Source organism: Colossoma macropomum, unplaced genomic scaffold (genome assembly GCF_904425465.1).
Source record: "Colossoma macropomum unplaced genomic scaffold, Colossoma_macropomum, whole genome shotgun sequence".
Taxonomy (NCBI): domain Eukaryota; kingdom Metazoa; phylum Chordata; class Actinopteri; order Characiformes; family Serrasalmidae; genus Colossoma; species Colossoma macropomum.
Window position 1 is genome coordinate 33,541,928 of NW_023494799.1, and position 16,288 is coordinate 33,558,215.

The 16,288-nt window shown below is 37.8% G+C and overlaps 1 protein-coding gene across 2 annotated transcripts in view; it reads left to right on the top strand.

Moving 5' to 3' along the window:
* The window catches only part of LOC118819012 (A disintegrin and metalloproteinase with thrombospondin motifs 7), a 114,088-nt gene that overhangs the window by 5,182 nt on the left and 92,618 nt on the right, over window positions 1-16,288 (top strand). For both annotated transcript variants that reach the window (XM_036586604.1, XM_036586605.1), the window contains exons 5-7: window positions 7,780-7,863; window positions 9,394-9,518; window positions 11,483-11,632. In XM_036586604.1, coding sequence (XP_036442497.1) covers window positions 7,780-7,863; window positions 9,394-9,518; window positions 11,483-11,632 — 359 coding nt within the window. The remainder of the gene's footprint in view (window positions 1-7,779; window positions 7,864-9,393; window positions 9,519-11,482; window positions 11,633-16,288) is intronic.

The window sequence follows — 16,288 nt, forward strand, 5'->3', positions numbered from 1 at the left end:
TGATGGGACGATTTAGGCATGAGATTGTTGGAAAAAGTTGGGTCAGGAGCTATTTAAGGCTAAAACATTGTGAGATGTTCAAAAACATCTTAAACAGTTGATACAGGCATACTAGGAAAAGCCAACAGAGAATATGGGCCTCAATTACCAATATCTATCTAAATTTTGTCTTAAATTTGTTCCTGAGAAAAGTCCTCAGTAAAAATCTATGCCAGATTCATGACATGTTCTTAAACCACAGAATTGTTTGCACCTTTTTGTTCTTAAATGTGTGTGGATTCTGTTCTTACCAAGAAAACATTGGTGAATGTCAGAATCTTAGTGAAAATGGTGTAAGTGGGTTTTAAGAAGAAAGTTCTTTTTAAGAATCATTGGTGAATGAGGTCCAGTGTTCTGCAATGAGTGATTGCAAGGATTTTTGGTCTTTCACCTTCGGTACACATTGCATAATATAGTATGTAATATCAGGGAACCCAGAGAAACGTCCGTGTGCAAAAGCCAAGGCCGAAATTCACAATGCCTGTGGCCTTCAATCCTTTGAACATCGCTGCTTTAAAAAATGCTTTTGTCATGGATCACCACATGGACTCAGAAATACTTTGACAAACTGTTGTCAACAAATGCTGTTTGTCACTGCAGCCACAAAAACAGGTTAAAACGTGCTACACAAAGCAAAAGCAAATTGTCAAGAAACACTGCTGACTTTTCTGGGCTCAAGCTCATGTGAAATGGACAGATGCACCGTAGAAATGTTCACTGTGGTTTAATAAGTCAACTTTTCAGACTGATTATGCAAATATGTTATGTTCTCTGGGCCCAAGAAGAAAAGAACTGTTACCAGTGTAAAGTGCAAAAGCCAGCATCTGTCATGGTATGGGGGTCTATTAGTGGGTAACAGCAACATCTGTAAAGGCTATTAACGCTGAAGGACATATGCACACTTTAGAAAAACATATGCTGCCTCCTAGATGCCGTCTTTTTCATGGATGTCCATGCTTATTTCAGCATGGCAACGCTTCTACATGTGTTACCACAGCATGGCTGCATAATAAGAAAGTGCGGGTGCTAGACTGGCCTGTTTGAAGTTTAGAACTGTCTCTCATTGAAAACGTGTGGTGAATTACACAACAATAATGTTACACATGAAAAATGTGATGCATTATACACAATATGAAACAATGAAGGTGCCATGCAGTTGCACAGCTTTAGACTTATATAACAGAAAATGTTAAAAATTCAGTTTTCAAAACTGGATGAAGTTGTGTCAATCCCCAAAGTAGGGGTGCAAAAAAAAAGGAAATTTATATATATACATAAGTAAAAAATAAACAATATATAAAAGTGTTCAACATAAGCAGGATGCCAATGATTACAGAATCTTAACATAATTAAGTATTTTGTACTGTTTTCGTTTAAATACAGTTCTAACTGAATTTACTAATCACTGCTTTGTGTTTTTTATTGGCGTTTTACGTATTGGCCCAGCTTTTTTGGAATTCAGGTTTGTACTTATCAAAGTGTGTGTGTGTGTGTCCCATTCTTTCTTCAACCTCAGCACCTTATTTTCCAGTCTAACGATCCACAGAAGTGTTCCCACATCCAAAACTCTTTCCTTTGTCTGCTGTGATGTTTCAAGTTACCATTGTTTCCTCTTGTAACTCTCAGGCTTTGCCTTTTTTCTCTGCAGACGGCTCGCTGCAGAGCACTTTGAGGCAACATTCATTCTGTTGAACTGGATCCAAGTCAGCTGACCTCGCTGTAATACAGCTGCAGGCAGGCCGTTAGACACATTTTCCACAATACACTCTGAGTGCCTTTTGCTTTGCCTGGCTGTTGCCACTGAAGGGCATGTCAAGGAAAACCCTGTAGGAAGAAATAAAAAGATTTCCATTACAGGCCTGTAGTTGGATGCGAAAGGTATAATGTAAAGAGGAAACATTCCATTATCCACAGTTTCCTCTGCAACTTTTTGTTCCACATGATTTTTTTCAGCACTTTTCTTGCTAAATGCCCATCAAGGTTGTGGGCACTTGTATGCCATCTCCAAGGGTGTGTCTCTTCCTGACTTTTATGCATAAATGGTCAGCTTTTTGACTGGGAGAAAAGTCTGATTTGACAGTTATGTTTTCTGGCAGTACACCGTGTATCTACATGGTTGAATCTTTGTCCAGGCTGTTTAACTGTGTGGAAAAAGCCAGTGTTTATCCCAGGTAGCAGAGGCTGATGAGTGAATAAGGCACAAAGCCTATTTAATGTTCTCTGTGCTATTTGCTCAGCTATGCGTTTCATCTTTTCAGTCGAGAAGCCCTCCTCTTTTGCAGCTTGGAAAGTTCGTGGAGACAAGAATGAATGAGAGTCTTTATATATTGTGCTAAGAGAATGTGCTCAGCTAAGTCACCCAGTCAAATGGTCTGTAAAAAAAATTCTTATCTATCTAATTAGAGAGATTTCTAAGGAATTCATACAAGAGGCATGTCAAATAATTAAGCATGTCTGTTCCATTAAGTGAGCATCTCTTTCTTATTGCGGGTCCAGCCAAAAATTTGTTATCAACATAGGAACAGTTGTTTTCAGTGCTTCTCTTAAGCACAAGGAATAACTTGTTGAACAAGTTCAAGTTGTTTAGTTGTTTACATCATATGCTGCAAGCATGCAATTTAGGCATGCAGTCTGCATAAGGCTACTTGTGCAGTGAGTTTCCTATACTTGTTGGCTACATTAGTCTCGTAGCTTCAGCAAACTTCAGACACCAAACATGTCTTGGCTGATCAACTACATTAAAGGAGAAGTGTAAGATCAGAGGGATCTATTAGCAGAAATGAAATATGTAGTATACAAAACCATGTTTTTATTAGCGTAAAATCACCTGTAACTACAAATCTTTCTGTTTTCGTTAGCATAGAATATCATATCTACATTGGAAGTGGGTCCTCTTCAAACAGACCGCATCATGTTGCGCTGCCACGTTTGTACAGCAGCTCAGAACGGACAAACCATACACTGGCTCTAGAGCCCATGTGTCAAACACAAGGCCCAATTCTATCCGGCCCACAAAAGTATTTACATTTTCTATTAATAATAGCCCGTTTCACAACAGTCCCCAGCATGCACTGCAACCCAATGTGCACTCTGGCTCTCTACTCCAACAACAGTCTATAGGACAGCGGTTACACCTCAGTTCTACACAATTCTACACACCAGTCATATCACCAAACACACTAACTGCATTTCAGCTGCAGTTTAGCCAATATAAACACTTAACGTCAACTCAGCAGCTCAGAAACTGAGCACAGGAATGAATGAACTTGCAGCAAAGATAGGATGCCAGGCATCTAGTACAAGCAAATAGGTAGGTTTAAAAGACCCTGGGGGACATTAAAATTTTGGATATTTCAAGTATTCATGGAATATTTCAAGGCCCTCTACTACTAAGTGCCTGTATTTTACTGCTGAAGTTTTTGCGTAATTTGAAAAACAATGGCCAGTTCGGGTTACAGCACAACATTAATTAAAAATGAAATAAAAACATTTTTTCTCTGGCCCACAGATTTGTTGAGATTTTTTAATATGGCCCCTTTAATGGTTGCGTTTGACACCCTTCTCTAGAGAGTGCCTTTTGAGTTTTTGTGCTGAAGCGGCTGCTGGCGCTGGCCAACCATTTTGTATTGTGAGAAGTTAGAGAACCCAAATTTTGACAAGTGGAGGATCATACTTATTATTTAGCACAAGAAAAGCAAGAGTGGGTGAATCCTTATTGAAAAAGAAGCAAAACATAAAGAAGCAAAACAGAATTGGGACAGGCGAGGGCAGAAAACCTGACATCCACCATAGGTTCTACTTCCTGGAAAGGGAGGGGTGAGGTAGGGGCATTCAGTTAGTTGCAACCTCACTGCTAGATACCACAAAATATTACACTGATCTCCTTTAAGGCTAAGGGGAAAATTGCATGATTTTTCTGCCATGCTCTTCATTTTAGACTGGAGTAAGATTCTTTTTTTTGTGGTAAATATAAAATGAGTACATTTTTATTTTTTTTTGGTGAATTGTTCCTTTAAACTGCTGCTAGTGAACTGAAGCCTAACATATACAGGCTGCCAAATCTGTAGGACAGGGGCATGTGTGGTTTTTAAGGGGTGACCGGGGAGGCGAGATCACACCCTAAAATCTGATTCGCCACCCCAGATTCCACCCCAAAATGTCTGCCACTTCGCTGTGGGGTAGGTGTTTGTGCCTTTAAGAGGAGAGCTTTTTGACAGAACAACTCTCCAACAGCTCATTCACTGAGGTTCCTCATTAACATTGAGCGAACATCTGTAAACATTGCCACCCTGTCAGTGCAACCTGTCATGCTTTTGCTACCCCTGGTAAAATGTTCTAGATCTGCCACTGGGTAGGGGTTGCCCAATCCCGGTCCTGGAGATCTACCACCCTGGAGAGTTTAGATCCAGCACCTTTGTTCAGATGCACTCTGAAGGCCTTCATGACCTGGATCAGAGGTGTGTGGATTAGGCTTGGAGCTAAACTCTGCAGGGCAGCAGATCTCCAGGACCAGTTTCTGCATAATTCAGTCATTGAGATGTGAACAAAGTTGTTTAGAGTTGGACATGAAATGGGTCATTGTAGATGGCCATGTTGGACCATATGGTTTTGTTTGTTTTTCTTTTCCAAGTCCAGCTCCACCCTGGCTCCGCACACTCACTGTCTGGACTCATCACTCGACTCATTACCTCCCACATATACACACCTGTGTTTGTAGCCACTGTTTGTGTCGTCTCTGCTCTGTGAAGTTGTTTAGTCCTTGGTTTATTTCATGGTAGAGCTCTTTCAAGTCTTTATTTTGTTTGAATAATGAATAAGTCTACTTATTTCCTGGGAACAGTAAAACTCTTACACGTGCATCCTGCCCCCTGTAATCATTACAGTAGAGAAACTTACCACTCCACTCAGATTTCTTTACAATCGCGATAGGATTGCATTTTAGTTACCATCCAAAGCAAAAAAAAAACAAAAAAAACAAATTGGTGGAATTGCCATTAAAGATGATTAAAGATAATCTCAGACCGTGTCTGCTCAGCTCTCGTTAGATAATCATTGTTCTTCGGGAAGCTCAGTTAAGGTCAGAGTGAACTACTCACCAGCGTCTTCCTGATATCATCTAGCTGCAGACGGAGGCCTCCTTAACCCCTAATGATATTTCTCTGTTTGGATTGCTCGTTCAATTTATGCTGTGTAATGAGGATATGGTGTTGTATCTTTAGTCATGGTCCATTAGCAGTTTCCCTCTGGGGTGTGTTTTTGCTAATCTTAAAGGTAATTAGTTTAAATAGGCTTTTTTCAAATAGTGTTTACCAGCATGGACATCGCCAAGCTTTGATCACAGGCTGTTAAACCAGAACGTTTGAGCTCAGGAAAGATCAGCTCTTAACTTAGCCAGGGTAAAAGTTCCTGCCCACCAAATGGACAGAAGAGCATCAAAGATGCCTCATTAATTCACTAGAGCACTTTGTAATCAGGGCCTCTGACACATATTGAAGTTTATTCTCATGGACTTCAGTGAGGATTTTGTGGTATGGGAGAGATAGCATAGCAATGAGAGTAAGCCAGTTCATAGTTTCTTTTGACTCAGCATGGGTTCTATAGCCTTTGCTTTAACTTTTTATATATTTTACCTTTTAAGTCTGCATTTTCTTTTTTCATTTCTACTCAGTGAATATTTTTTCTCACAGAAAGTCTTTCTTTGAAGAGATTGTTCACTGTGTCTACATACTTTAAATGATTCGAAACCATACGTAATGTTTTCACACAAAACATACTACTAATTTTTACTGATGGACTGTTGAGTGACTAATGAATATCTGACTGCCTCATGTGCTCAGACTTTCTTTCATGATCCCCTGAAGATGAAGAACAGCTTACAGCGTGAAGACAGTTTGAGGTAGTTGTTATTGTTAGTTGATAGTTATAATTATATTGGCCTTCGCAGTACTGATATTGGCTGCGATATGCAAATAAGCCCTCAAACCAATCACAGTGTTGTTTACTATGTGCTTTGACCAATCAGTTTCAGATGTTTCTGTGGTAGCTTTTATAAATCAAGGTATTCATGAAGTCCAACAAAAACCAATCATTTGGTCAAATTGCTGCAGGCCGATTTTGATTCACTGATGCATTTTTAATACATTGCAAAGAAAGCTGTCAAACAAGAAAAACAGTGGCTGCACATTCCATCTAATGACTCTACATATCATATATAATAATATAGCCTATTGTGCCAACCTCTTTGCATGTATAGTCTCACTCTCGTTCATACGGAGCAATTCTTGTTACAGAGGAGGCTGTTGAGAGTAACTGGAGATTCCGTTTTGCTTTTGCCTTTGTTAGTTTACTGCTGGTTGATTTATCCATAGCTTTCCTGTGAGCACTGTACAGCGTAATCTGCAGAAGGTGCTGAAGGTATTGCTTTAAAATATGTTTAAAAACTGTATTTGAACGAGAGGGCTACAATCACTGATTCTGTCTGAGCAACATACTTTGCATGAGCAGCCGGGGTTTGGTTAACCTCTTTCTGGAGACCCCCAGTGGCCATTCTGCCAGCGGAATGGAAATCTGACATTGAGCTGCAGTATGAAGTTTTGGGGATTTAGAGGCCTCTCTGATGGAAATGTGTAATTGCATGCAATGTGTGGAAGAACGCTTTGTAAGGTGGGCTGTGTTTTGGACCCCTTCCCCAAGCTGATGAACCCAATGATTGCGGACACACTGAAAGAGCATTCAAAGACAACTCATTCAAAACTTGGTGAAGGACGTGTCTTTTGATGATATGGGAGAATTATATACGACTGTTATTATATCTTTATCAGTATAATGTTGACTTTGCATTTGAGATGTAATCATCAAGCCGGACGGATTTTTAGATGATTATTTCTGGCTTTAAAAGGTGACTTGCAACATTGTACGCACACCTGACTCAGTAATGCTCTTTTCTTTAACTTTAACAATAACATCTGTCATAGTGCTGCTTTAATATAATCAAATAAAAATGTTTTCCTCCATAACTTTGTTGAGCTGCTAGCGAGCAAATGGGGGAAGGAAAGGGGTGAGAACCCAGTTCTGTAAAAACAGTTTACACTTCTCCATAAAGACATCCATGCTGACATTAATAAACAGCTTTCTTCATATCAAAAAAAGGTTGTACAGCTCCTACAAAATAAAATAGCATTTAAAGACAATAAAAACATTTTTGGCATTGTATGGCCACAAATGGGATTAATTAACTTTTTTCCTTCCAATTTGTTTTACAGGAGATTTTTAACATGTCTTTTCTACCCCAAAGATATGTTTGAATGCATTTTGCATGTTTTGATATTCCAACCATGATGGTGTTTTGTGTTTTCAGTTAACTTGCTCATTCCATGTTACAAATAAAACATATTTGGTCACTCCCATCTATTTACACTGGTGTATAAGTGCATGTAACAGCTGTAGTGTGATGTTTAGTTTATGATGTGAGGGATAATTGTTCTCTTAACTGTGTAACAGTTGCATGAACAAAAGCATTTGCTGCCTGAAGCTAGCTGGCTAGATTTATCTATCTGTATCTATCTGTTGTACTGCATAATGTTGCAGAACTGAGGACCCTCAGGCAGCTTTTGCACTAAAATCTTTTACAATGTAACAATATAATTGCAATACCAGCATTTTCTTCCATACCATGCACCCATAGTTGATGTTGATGCCATTCCGTATCCTATGTATCATAGTGCTTTGCTGTTTTTACAGGTCGCAGGGTTGTTTCATGATGCCAGCATTGGAAATGCCATCAATATTGTGGTTGTGCGTCTCATTCTGCTAGAAAAGGATGAGGTAAGCCAGACAGAAATGCAGCCAGTGTGAAAAGAAGCACTTGGATCAGATGGTTTGAATTAGACCCTGATGAAAAGGAGATTGAAGTGAAGTAATACAAATAGAAGCTGTCATAAAATACTGTGTAGTAACGTCTCTACATGACATGGCTCCAATAATGCTTTTCGTTCTGTCATTTCAACTTTACCAAAGTGCAGTGGTCTTTTAGAGCCCATAATAGGATTAAATGGGTGGTTGCTGCTCTCTTTCACTTTTGCCTCAGTGAATATGCATTTAGTTCCCCTCTCAAAGCAAAGAATACATACTTTACTACATGCATTCATTACTTTGTTATACCTGTGCACTGTGGCTTCTGTGGGCTATGGTTTATGTGCTCAGTGAAACATCCCTGCTGTTCTTCAATGTACTGCATGTAGGTAAGAGGTTGCGATTCTCAAATTGTCTGCTCAGTGAAACAGGGATTTTACAGTGTCATGCAATTTCCAAACGCACTCAGCACATTACTCACGCTCAGTGCTTCCCCCCAAAAAATGAACATTTTTTTTTAAAACACAAAAAGTCACTTATTCTCTTGAATTTCTGATGCGTGATCTTGAAATAATGTCTTATAATTATTAAATAATTATAATATTTATAGATAATAACTGTAATTATTAAAATAATTCTCTAAATAATTAGGGTTTTTTTTTTCAATGATAACTCCTTTTTTGACTTTGTCATTGTTTTAAAACAATCAGGCTTTCATACGAAAACACACTGGATCTAAACACATGGTTATATTTCGCTAATCATATGTTAATTACAAAATTGCACCTGTTGCTGTTTGTTTGCATGGAAGTTCTTAGTAGATAACCAGCCACCCCCAGGTGCAAAGTGTTGGTAAATGGTCAATAATTAGCTCCTCTCTTAGTAAATCTGCCCCTGACGTGAGAAAAGCTTAACTTGGCTTAATATACCGAAACAACCTAGTTCCATTAAATTTCTCTCATGTTACTGTTATATTTGGCATGAGTGCATGCTTATGACCAGTAATATGTGAAAGTTTTCCTTATATTTTTCTGTGAGATTAGCTTAAAGTAAAAATTACTATTTTATTGTAATCTTACAGGTTCATTGTTTAATAGAGAGTGCCTATGAGTGGTAACATTTGAGAGAAATGTAGTGTTTCCAGGTCAGTCTTTCAGTACATTAAGCCATGTCAAGAGAGAAAATGGAGAGAAAAAAAGCTCAGCGTAAAAATTATTACTGTGTTTAGATTACTGGTTCATCCTTTTGGCCGTAGAGCGTACTTGTGACCAGTAATATCTGAGAGAAATTCTAGAGTTCTAGGTTGCTGTACTAGTACATTAAGCCACAGTAAGCTTTTGTCACATTTTATGTCCCATGACAGGTCAGAGATACTACTTGTCACAGATTCTTACATCCACAACCATGTCTGTATGAATTGCATGTGGAATTACATGAAGTGCTATTACTAGTCAGCATGTTTGATTACTGAGAATGTTCCCCCATTTCATCTGATGCAATCAGGAGGACCTGAAGATCACCCACCATGCGGACAACAGCCTCAGCAGTTTCTGCAAATGGCAGAAGCGCCTCAACACGAAAGGAGATGACCATCCGGTCCACCATGATGTGGCTGTCCTTCTTACAAGGTGCTTACTTGATCATTTATCATGTATATGACAGGAAAACAACACTGACATGGTGAAGGCTGCTCTAATGAAAAGTATCTGTTTACATGAAGTACATAATCCACCTTCCAAGCAGGAAAATAGGAGCTCATCCTCACCGATTGCAGTTCATTGTTTCTGCTAGTGAGTTTATAATCTAGCTGTGTGGATTGTCAGACTCTCTTTCGTGCAGCCAAATCACACTAGACTAATAAATATTAAAATAAAATACTGCAGTACAGGCCCACTCATGTGGTTTTGCTTTAGTGCAAAATGCTCTTAACAAGCTTATTAGCACTGAAATAACAGGCGACACAATGATAGCCCCAGTCTCTTTGTGCTGTGAGGACATGTAATAGATGAGCCCTTTTGCTTTCAAATACATTTAATGTTCATAGACAGCAGTGGCTTTGTCACTCAGTATGGCCTTTGTCAGCCTTTCTGCAGCAGTGGGAGTTAGTTGTACCCATATGCTGATCAGGGGGGGCACTACATCATACGTCAATTTTTTGTGAACAATGATTTTGGCGTATTTCCCAGTAATAAAAAAAAAAAAACAGAAAACTGACTGACTGAAAAAATAGCTTATAATAGAAGCCATTGGGCGGATGGTGAATTCCTTAAATAAATTAAAATACATAACAACATAAGAGAAAAGTACAATCTTTACACTCAACAAATTCAGTTCTTATAAAAGTGAGTGACATTCTTGTGAAGTTTTAACCAACTTCCAAACAGGGACCAACACCGTAATAAATGCAGTTCTTTTGCTTGCCTTAATATTTTCTGGTATCAATATGAGACCAGGCAGGATTCTGCAGAACTCTGTTTAGAACTAATTATACAGATTTACAGCTACTGTACCATTGACTAAAATTTCAATGAAATTGTTATGAATGGGTGTTTTGCATGTGCATTTACTGACAGAATACAGCAAATAATTAGCACTATATTTCATAAATCAGGATTAGTGATTATATCAAACGCCCCCCCCCCACCCCCAAATGCATATGTGGTCTGCTGCAGCGTATACCTACATTCTTTAGCATACATGCTTTTAGCCTTAACTGATTTGATTAAATTCATTCATAGAAATCATAGATTATGTTATATGATATTGACTAAGCTAACACTATTCCACCTCTTGTTTTTTTACTGGAAACACTTTCATTTATTAGATCCTGCTGGTGTGGATTTATGGCTGTTTCTTCTCTTTAAATGATGCACACAAAGGCGACTTGAATCGTAATTTGTGCAGCGCCCCCTGCTGAAGAAACTTTAAGCTGCTACACACGAGTAGCAAAGTCTACATGCGCTTATATAACTTACATTTTCTGTGGATACAGCACATGGATTGTTGAGTTCATATATTATTAGAAAGTATTAGAAATTATTCATATTTCAACTAATCTGAGATATTGAGATATTGAGCTGTGTGGAAAATGCTGAGAATTTTACTCAGCCGCACTCTGGGAAACACACAGAAGAGACAGTGGAAAATTTACTCTTCCACAGCCTAGTGGCTTATTGATGGCAAATATTGATCTATTATTTTAAAAGTAAAAGAGAATAAAAAACTACATGTACATATTATTTACTTTTATGTAGAAAGCTGTTTATAATTATATTGGTCTTCTGTAATTCTCTCATTTCTCTTTCCCAACACAACAGCTGTAGCCTTTGAAGCATCACAGATTACTTGTCTATCACTGCTGATGTCAGATTACATGACAGCAACTGCCCAATGACTTCTATTATGTGAACTGGTGGTGGGTGTACTTTGAGTCAGTTCTTTTCAAAGCACAGGGAAATGCGTCACAGTTATTGTCCGTGGTCAGACTGCAGATACAGCAAATAGAGATAAAAACTGCTTAAGAGAAGTGGAAGGTGGTAATATCAGCTCCTTGCCACAATATAGGCACGGTTAACACTTCTCTTTGCCACAGGAAAGACATCTGTGCTGCCACAAATAAGCCATGTGAGACGTTGGGGCTGTCTCACGTGGCCGGAATGTGCCAGCCTCATCGCAGCTGCAGCATCAATGAAGACACGGGGCTGCCACTGGCTTTCACTGTAGCACATGAGCTTGGCCACAAGTAGGTCCAACATTCTCCTAGCACTTCATCCCCTCTTTACTTTTAATCCTTTAAGACAAATGCAAAAAATCTGCTTTTCTTTACTAATCAGTTGATTTCTCAGTGCTGCTATTATGTTTATTTGATATGTAAAGAAAATGATCTAAAGAAGCTGAACATTTTGTAGATTTTTTAACATTTTTGAACAAGCAAACACATAAATTGGAAATTACACTTTTACTCTGTTGAACTCAGTCAATGTGAAGAACTTACTGATCCCGATTGCTGTCTGAACAAGCATGCACGTTCACTCAGAAAACATGACACCTCCAAGAATAAAGGAAGACTTATGCAGTGATAGAAACTAGTTTAAGGGGCCACCGACAAATACTCAGAACGAATTGCTGGCCAGATGCTCAGTGCAGTAGGGTTAATCATAGATCTTTGCGTAAAACTTCACGTGAATGCTGCTGCATAACATTTACATGTCATATGTTGTGAGGAGTTGACAGGAAAGATTATAAAATGATTAGTGTGGTCATAATTCTATGAAAATTAACAAAATAATAGTATTATTACCCAGTTAACCACATATTGAAATGGAGGTTCTCTCTGGAAGACTAAAAATGATTGTATGTGAAACGTACAATATTTTTCACATACCACCATGGAAAACATCCATTGTGGTATGTGAAAAATATTGTACGTTTTGTTCCATGTACTATTTCTACTCTATGCTGAACTACACTTATGTAGAGATTCATTTAGGTGATTTTAAATGTTTGTCTAAAATGTTAACTGCACCCTTAAGCAAAATGATCTAGAATAACATTAACATTATGAGCAGTGTTCACTCACCTATGCGATACGCTGATTGTTGAGTGCAGTGTCATATAACTGATTGGTAACTGATGGCAGATTCTCACCATAAAGTAGCATTACTTTCTCTGATGACTGCTTCATTGATGATAGCTGACTGTCTTACTTTGTTTAACTAGGGTGGCCAGGAGGGTGGCACAGGCCACCTCTGGCCAGCCTTTGGCTACACACCTGATTGTGGCATCTGAATACATCTGAATACAGTATTTAATATGCACAAGTGTATTCTGTAAGCAGAGTGCACCCAATAGCTGCAACAGCATCTTACCACTTATATAGTGTCAGACAACACAGCACCACCTGAAAGTTTTCCATGCATACGGATTACTGTTTACACCGTGCACATTAACCCTCTTCATGAACACACATCTTACATCTGGAGTTATAAGGCTGTGAAGAGGGGATGAGAAGCACATCATCTGCTCCTCACTGTGTGTAGTTAGCGGATTCGTATGTCCACCTACACTTTGTATGAAACTGACCAGTGGACACTCAGGAAAGGACACTAAGGACTTACCTTAGCTTATGTCAGAAACCCTACATTCGTAATTCAGTCAACATTAGAGACACATGAAATGGCATGGAAGGAGTTTACTTCCATCAAACTTGCTGCACCTGTTTTGAAAACTAGTGACGAAGATAACAGAGAATCTTGATGTGAAACAAATGGGTATCATGTTATGTGCAAGAGCCTTTGAAGGCAAATGTAAGAAGTTATGCACAAATTAAGAAAATGCTCTTACATTCCAGAGATTAAGATGCTAATGTCGTTTTTACTGTTAGACATTTCAAATGTGGAACTATTATCAATTATAGACGCTGGCAGCTCTGCCACTAGGGGCATGAAAGGGCAACAGTCTCTGTTAACAGAGCATTCCACTTATTTTTCATCACGTCTGCATAATTCAAGCATTTAATGCCTCTAAAAGCTACCTCTCAGCAGGTTCTTACATGAAGTTGTAACAAAAAAAAAACAATAGTTTCAAAACAAAGCTTTGGCCTAAAATGTATTATTAACATGCATGCATGGTGGAGAGATATATGCCAGACACTGTAAGGGAAAGTAGTACTAAAAGAAACCTTACTTTTTTACAGTTTTACCACTATTTTACCGTTGTTGGGTAAGTTGACTAGTCATTTTGGATAACAAACAAAGTGACTGTGTTGTAGACATCGCAACCCCTGGTTTCTATCACCATCAGGGTTTCTCATATCGTACCACTCTGAGTGACTTTGTCCACATCTCAGTGATTTGAATTATGCAGTAATTCATAACTCTCACAACTACATAACTTAAAAACGAGTTTCATAGCAGTTACCAAATTAAAAACTTAATTAAAGTCTGCAAATCATCAAACTGAACATATTGCACGGTTGAATCTGGATCATCACAAAAGAGATTCCAGTGGGTTTCTAAGCCTCTAAAACAGTGTCTGTTCTAAAAATGTATTTATAATTTCTACATTATTGCCAGTCCAACAAGCAAATTGCACCCACACAAAAGGCCGTCACCCACACCACATATCTGAATCTTATTAGTGTAACACTGAATGGCACGCAAAGACACATTCAGAGGACATCAAGATGATTTTGTTCTCATTAGTGAAAAATATTCACTAGATGATTCAATAGTCAGGCTTATCGTTCACAACTTATCAGCAGGGAATCTTTCTCTTGTATCAGTTACACTCGGATACAGAACGCTTTTATCCGCATGCTTTATCCTCCACACTGACGTTTCTTTCAGATTTCCCAATATCTCCATCTTAATGAGAAGATGTGGGTGCAAAGTTGAACATGGCTCTCTTCAAAGGTGTCTAACATTGAGCCTGAAATGTTTTGAAGTTGCTGATGTCATATTTTTTCCCAGTGCAAGCCTTTGTTAAATGTTTTTTGTGACACCATGTAAAGTCTGTAATTAAAGAGGAATTCCGCCCAGTTTTCTGCGTAAGTAAATGGTTAAGATGTAAACAAAATCATTCAGTGTGGTTTGATGTGAATGCTCCAATCTAAAGAAACCTATCGAGTCAGAATTGTTCACAGTGGTGCTGATAAGAACCAGATGTCTAAAGAATTTAAAACCCTTAAAAGCTCCCTCACAGAAAGTTATGACATGAAATGGTTATAAATATGCTGCTTGATGCCTGAGATATTGTTTTACAATCGTTTTGAAATAAAGTTATACTGATGGTTTTGGCCTGGTCAGAGTCTAGAATTAAACCCTATAGAGAATATTTGGTCTAATATGAAACAGAAATTGGCTCAGCAATGTTTTTCAACTATTTGAAGCCCTCAATGCTGAGAAGAACAATACTGACTCTTCTTTCTTTCTGCAAATTTACACACATACTATGCCATATTAAGTTATTTTATCTACTTATTTAATTATTTGTTAATCAAAGTAAATGATCATCTAATATGGACATTTTTAAGGTTATTGGTTGTTAGGAAATTACACAGTAGAGTTAACTACCTTACCATCCTTTCTAGCTGACGTTAGCTAGCTAGCTAGCTGTCTAAATCATATCCAGCTTAACTAGCTAGCTAAGTTGTCTGATCTGCTAAGCAGCAAGCTAGGTACCAGAGTAACATGCTAAGTTAGCAAGCTAAATTAAATAATGTAGTTAAAGTACATTTTAAACATTTAATTTTAAGATAACTCCAGTAAGAGACAGTAAAGCAGAAGCACAAAAAGCACAGAGAGAAAACTACACACAGTGTGGCAGAATATTTTGCCCTAAAATAAATATATTTTAGGAAATTATCGTTAACATTGGGGTCTCTTGTTTTTTCATGTTGCATTTCCGTTTTTAATTAGGTAGCACGATATATGTATCTTACTACCATACTGTTTTATACATATACATGAGTCTATAGTGTCTATAGTGCAGTACCTTTCCCAGTAAAATAAAATCCTCACACTGATGCAGAACAATAGATTTGAACTGTGAAATTTACTTCTTTATATTTCTTCATAATTCTCAACTGGATATATTTTAATCAACATGTTCATGATATTACCGTGGTTCGTAAAATCTGTGTAAATATCTGACAATAAAATTGATGGAAACATCTGCCTTTATATTTACCTACATTATTATTATATAAGTATTTATGGTAGCAGAGTTTGAATCTTCAGAATTGAATGATTCTATTTGGGTTTAGTTTAATCCAGAAAAGGTTGTTTCCAGCAGTTAAACGTGTCTCAAGACAGCGACTTGGCTAAGATTTGAAAGTTAATTGTCCTAGATTTGCATCCAACCATTTGCTGAGCACATGGGTGAAGTGTAATATGCAATGTAATTTTCCACTGTTGTATTCAGAGCTTATGGGTGCAGCACCAGCCCTAGAGCTGAGGAATTTGTTGAAACTATTCTATGAGGTTTGTTTTTGCAGTTTTTAGCCAGATGTGGCCCACAGTTCTGTACATACTGCACTGTGCATATTGCACTGTACATATACAGGATATAAACTGGACATAGACGTTTACAGGAGGTATATGGTGGTCATAAATATTACTTAATAATTTGTCAGCAAGCAGAGAAATTTGTTGAAGCATGGATCTTAAACATTGATATCAAATTTGTGTTTGTAAGTAAAAAAGGAGATATTTTATTAGGATTTTTTTGCATAAAGAAAAACTATCCATCAATTTTTTACAATGTTTTTGTCATTTCTGTTTTTTTTATTAGCAACAAATACAAGTTACAAGTTAAGACAAGACAAGCCACAAAGAAAAAACACACAAAAAAACAACAATAGACAGACAGTACATAAGGCAAACAAATAAAGTGAGAC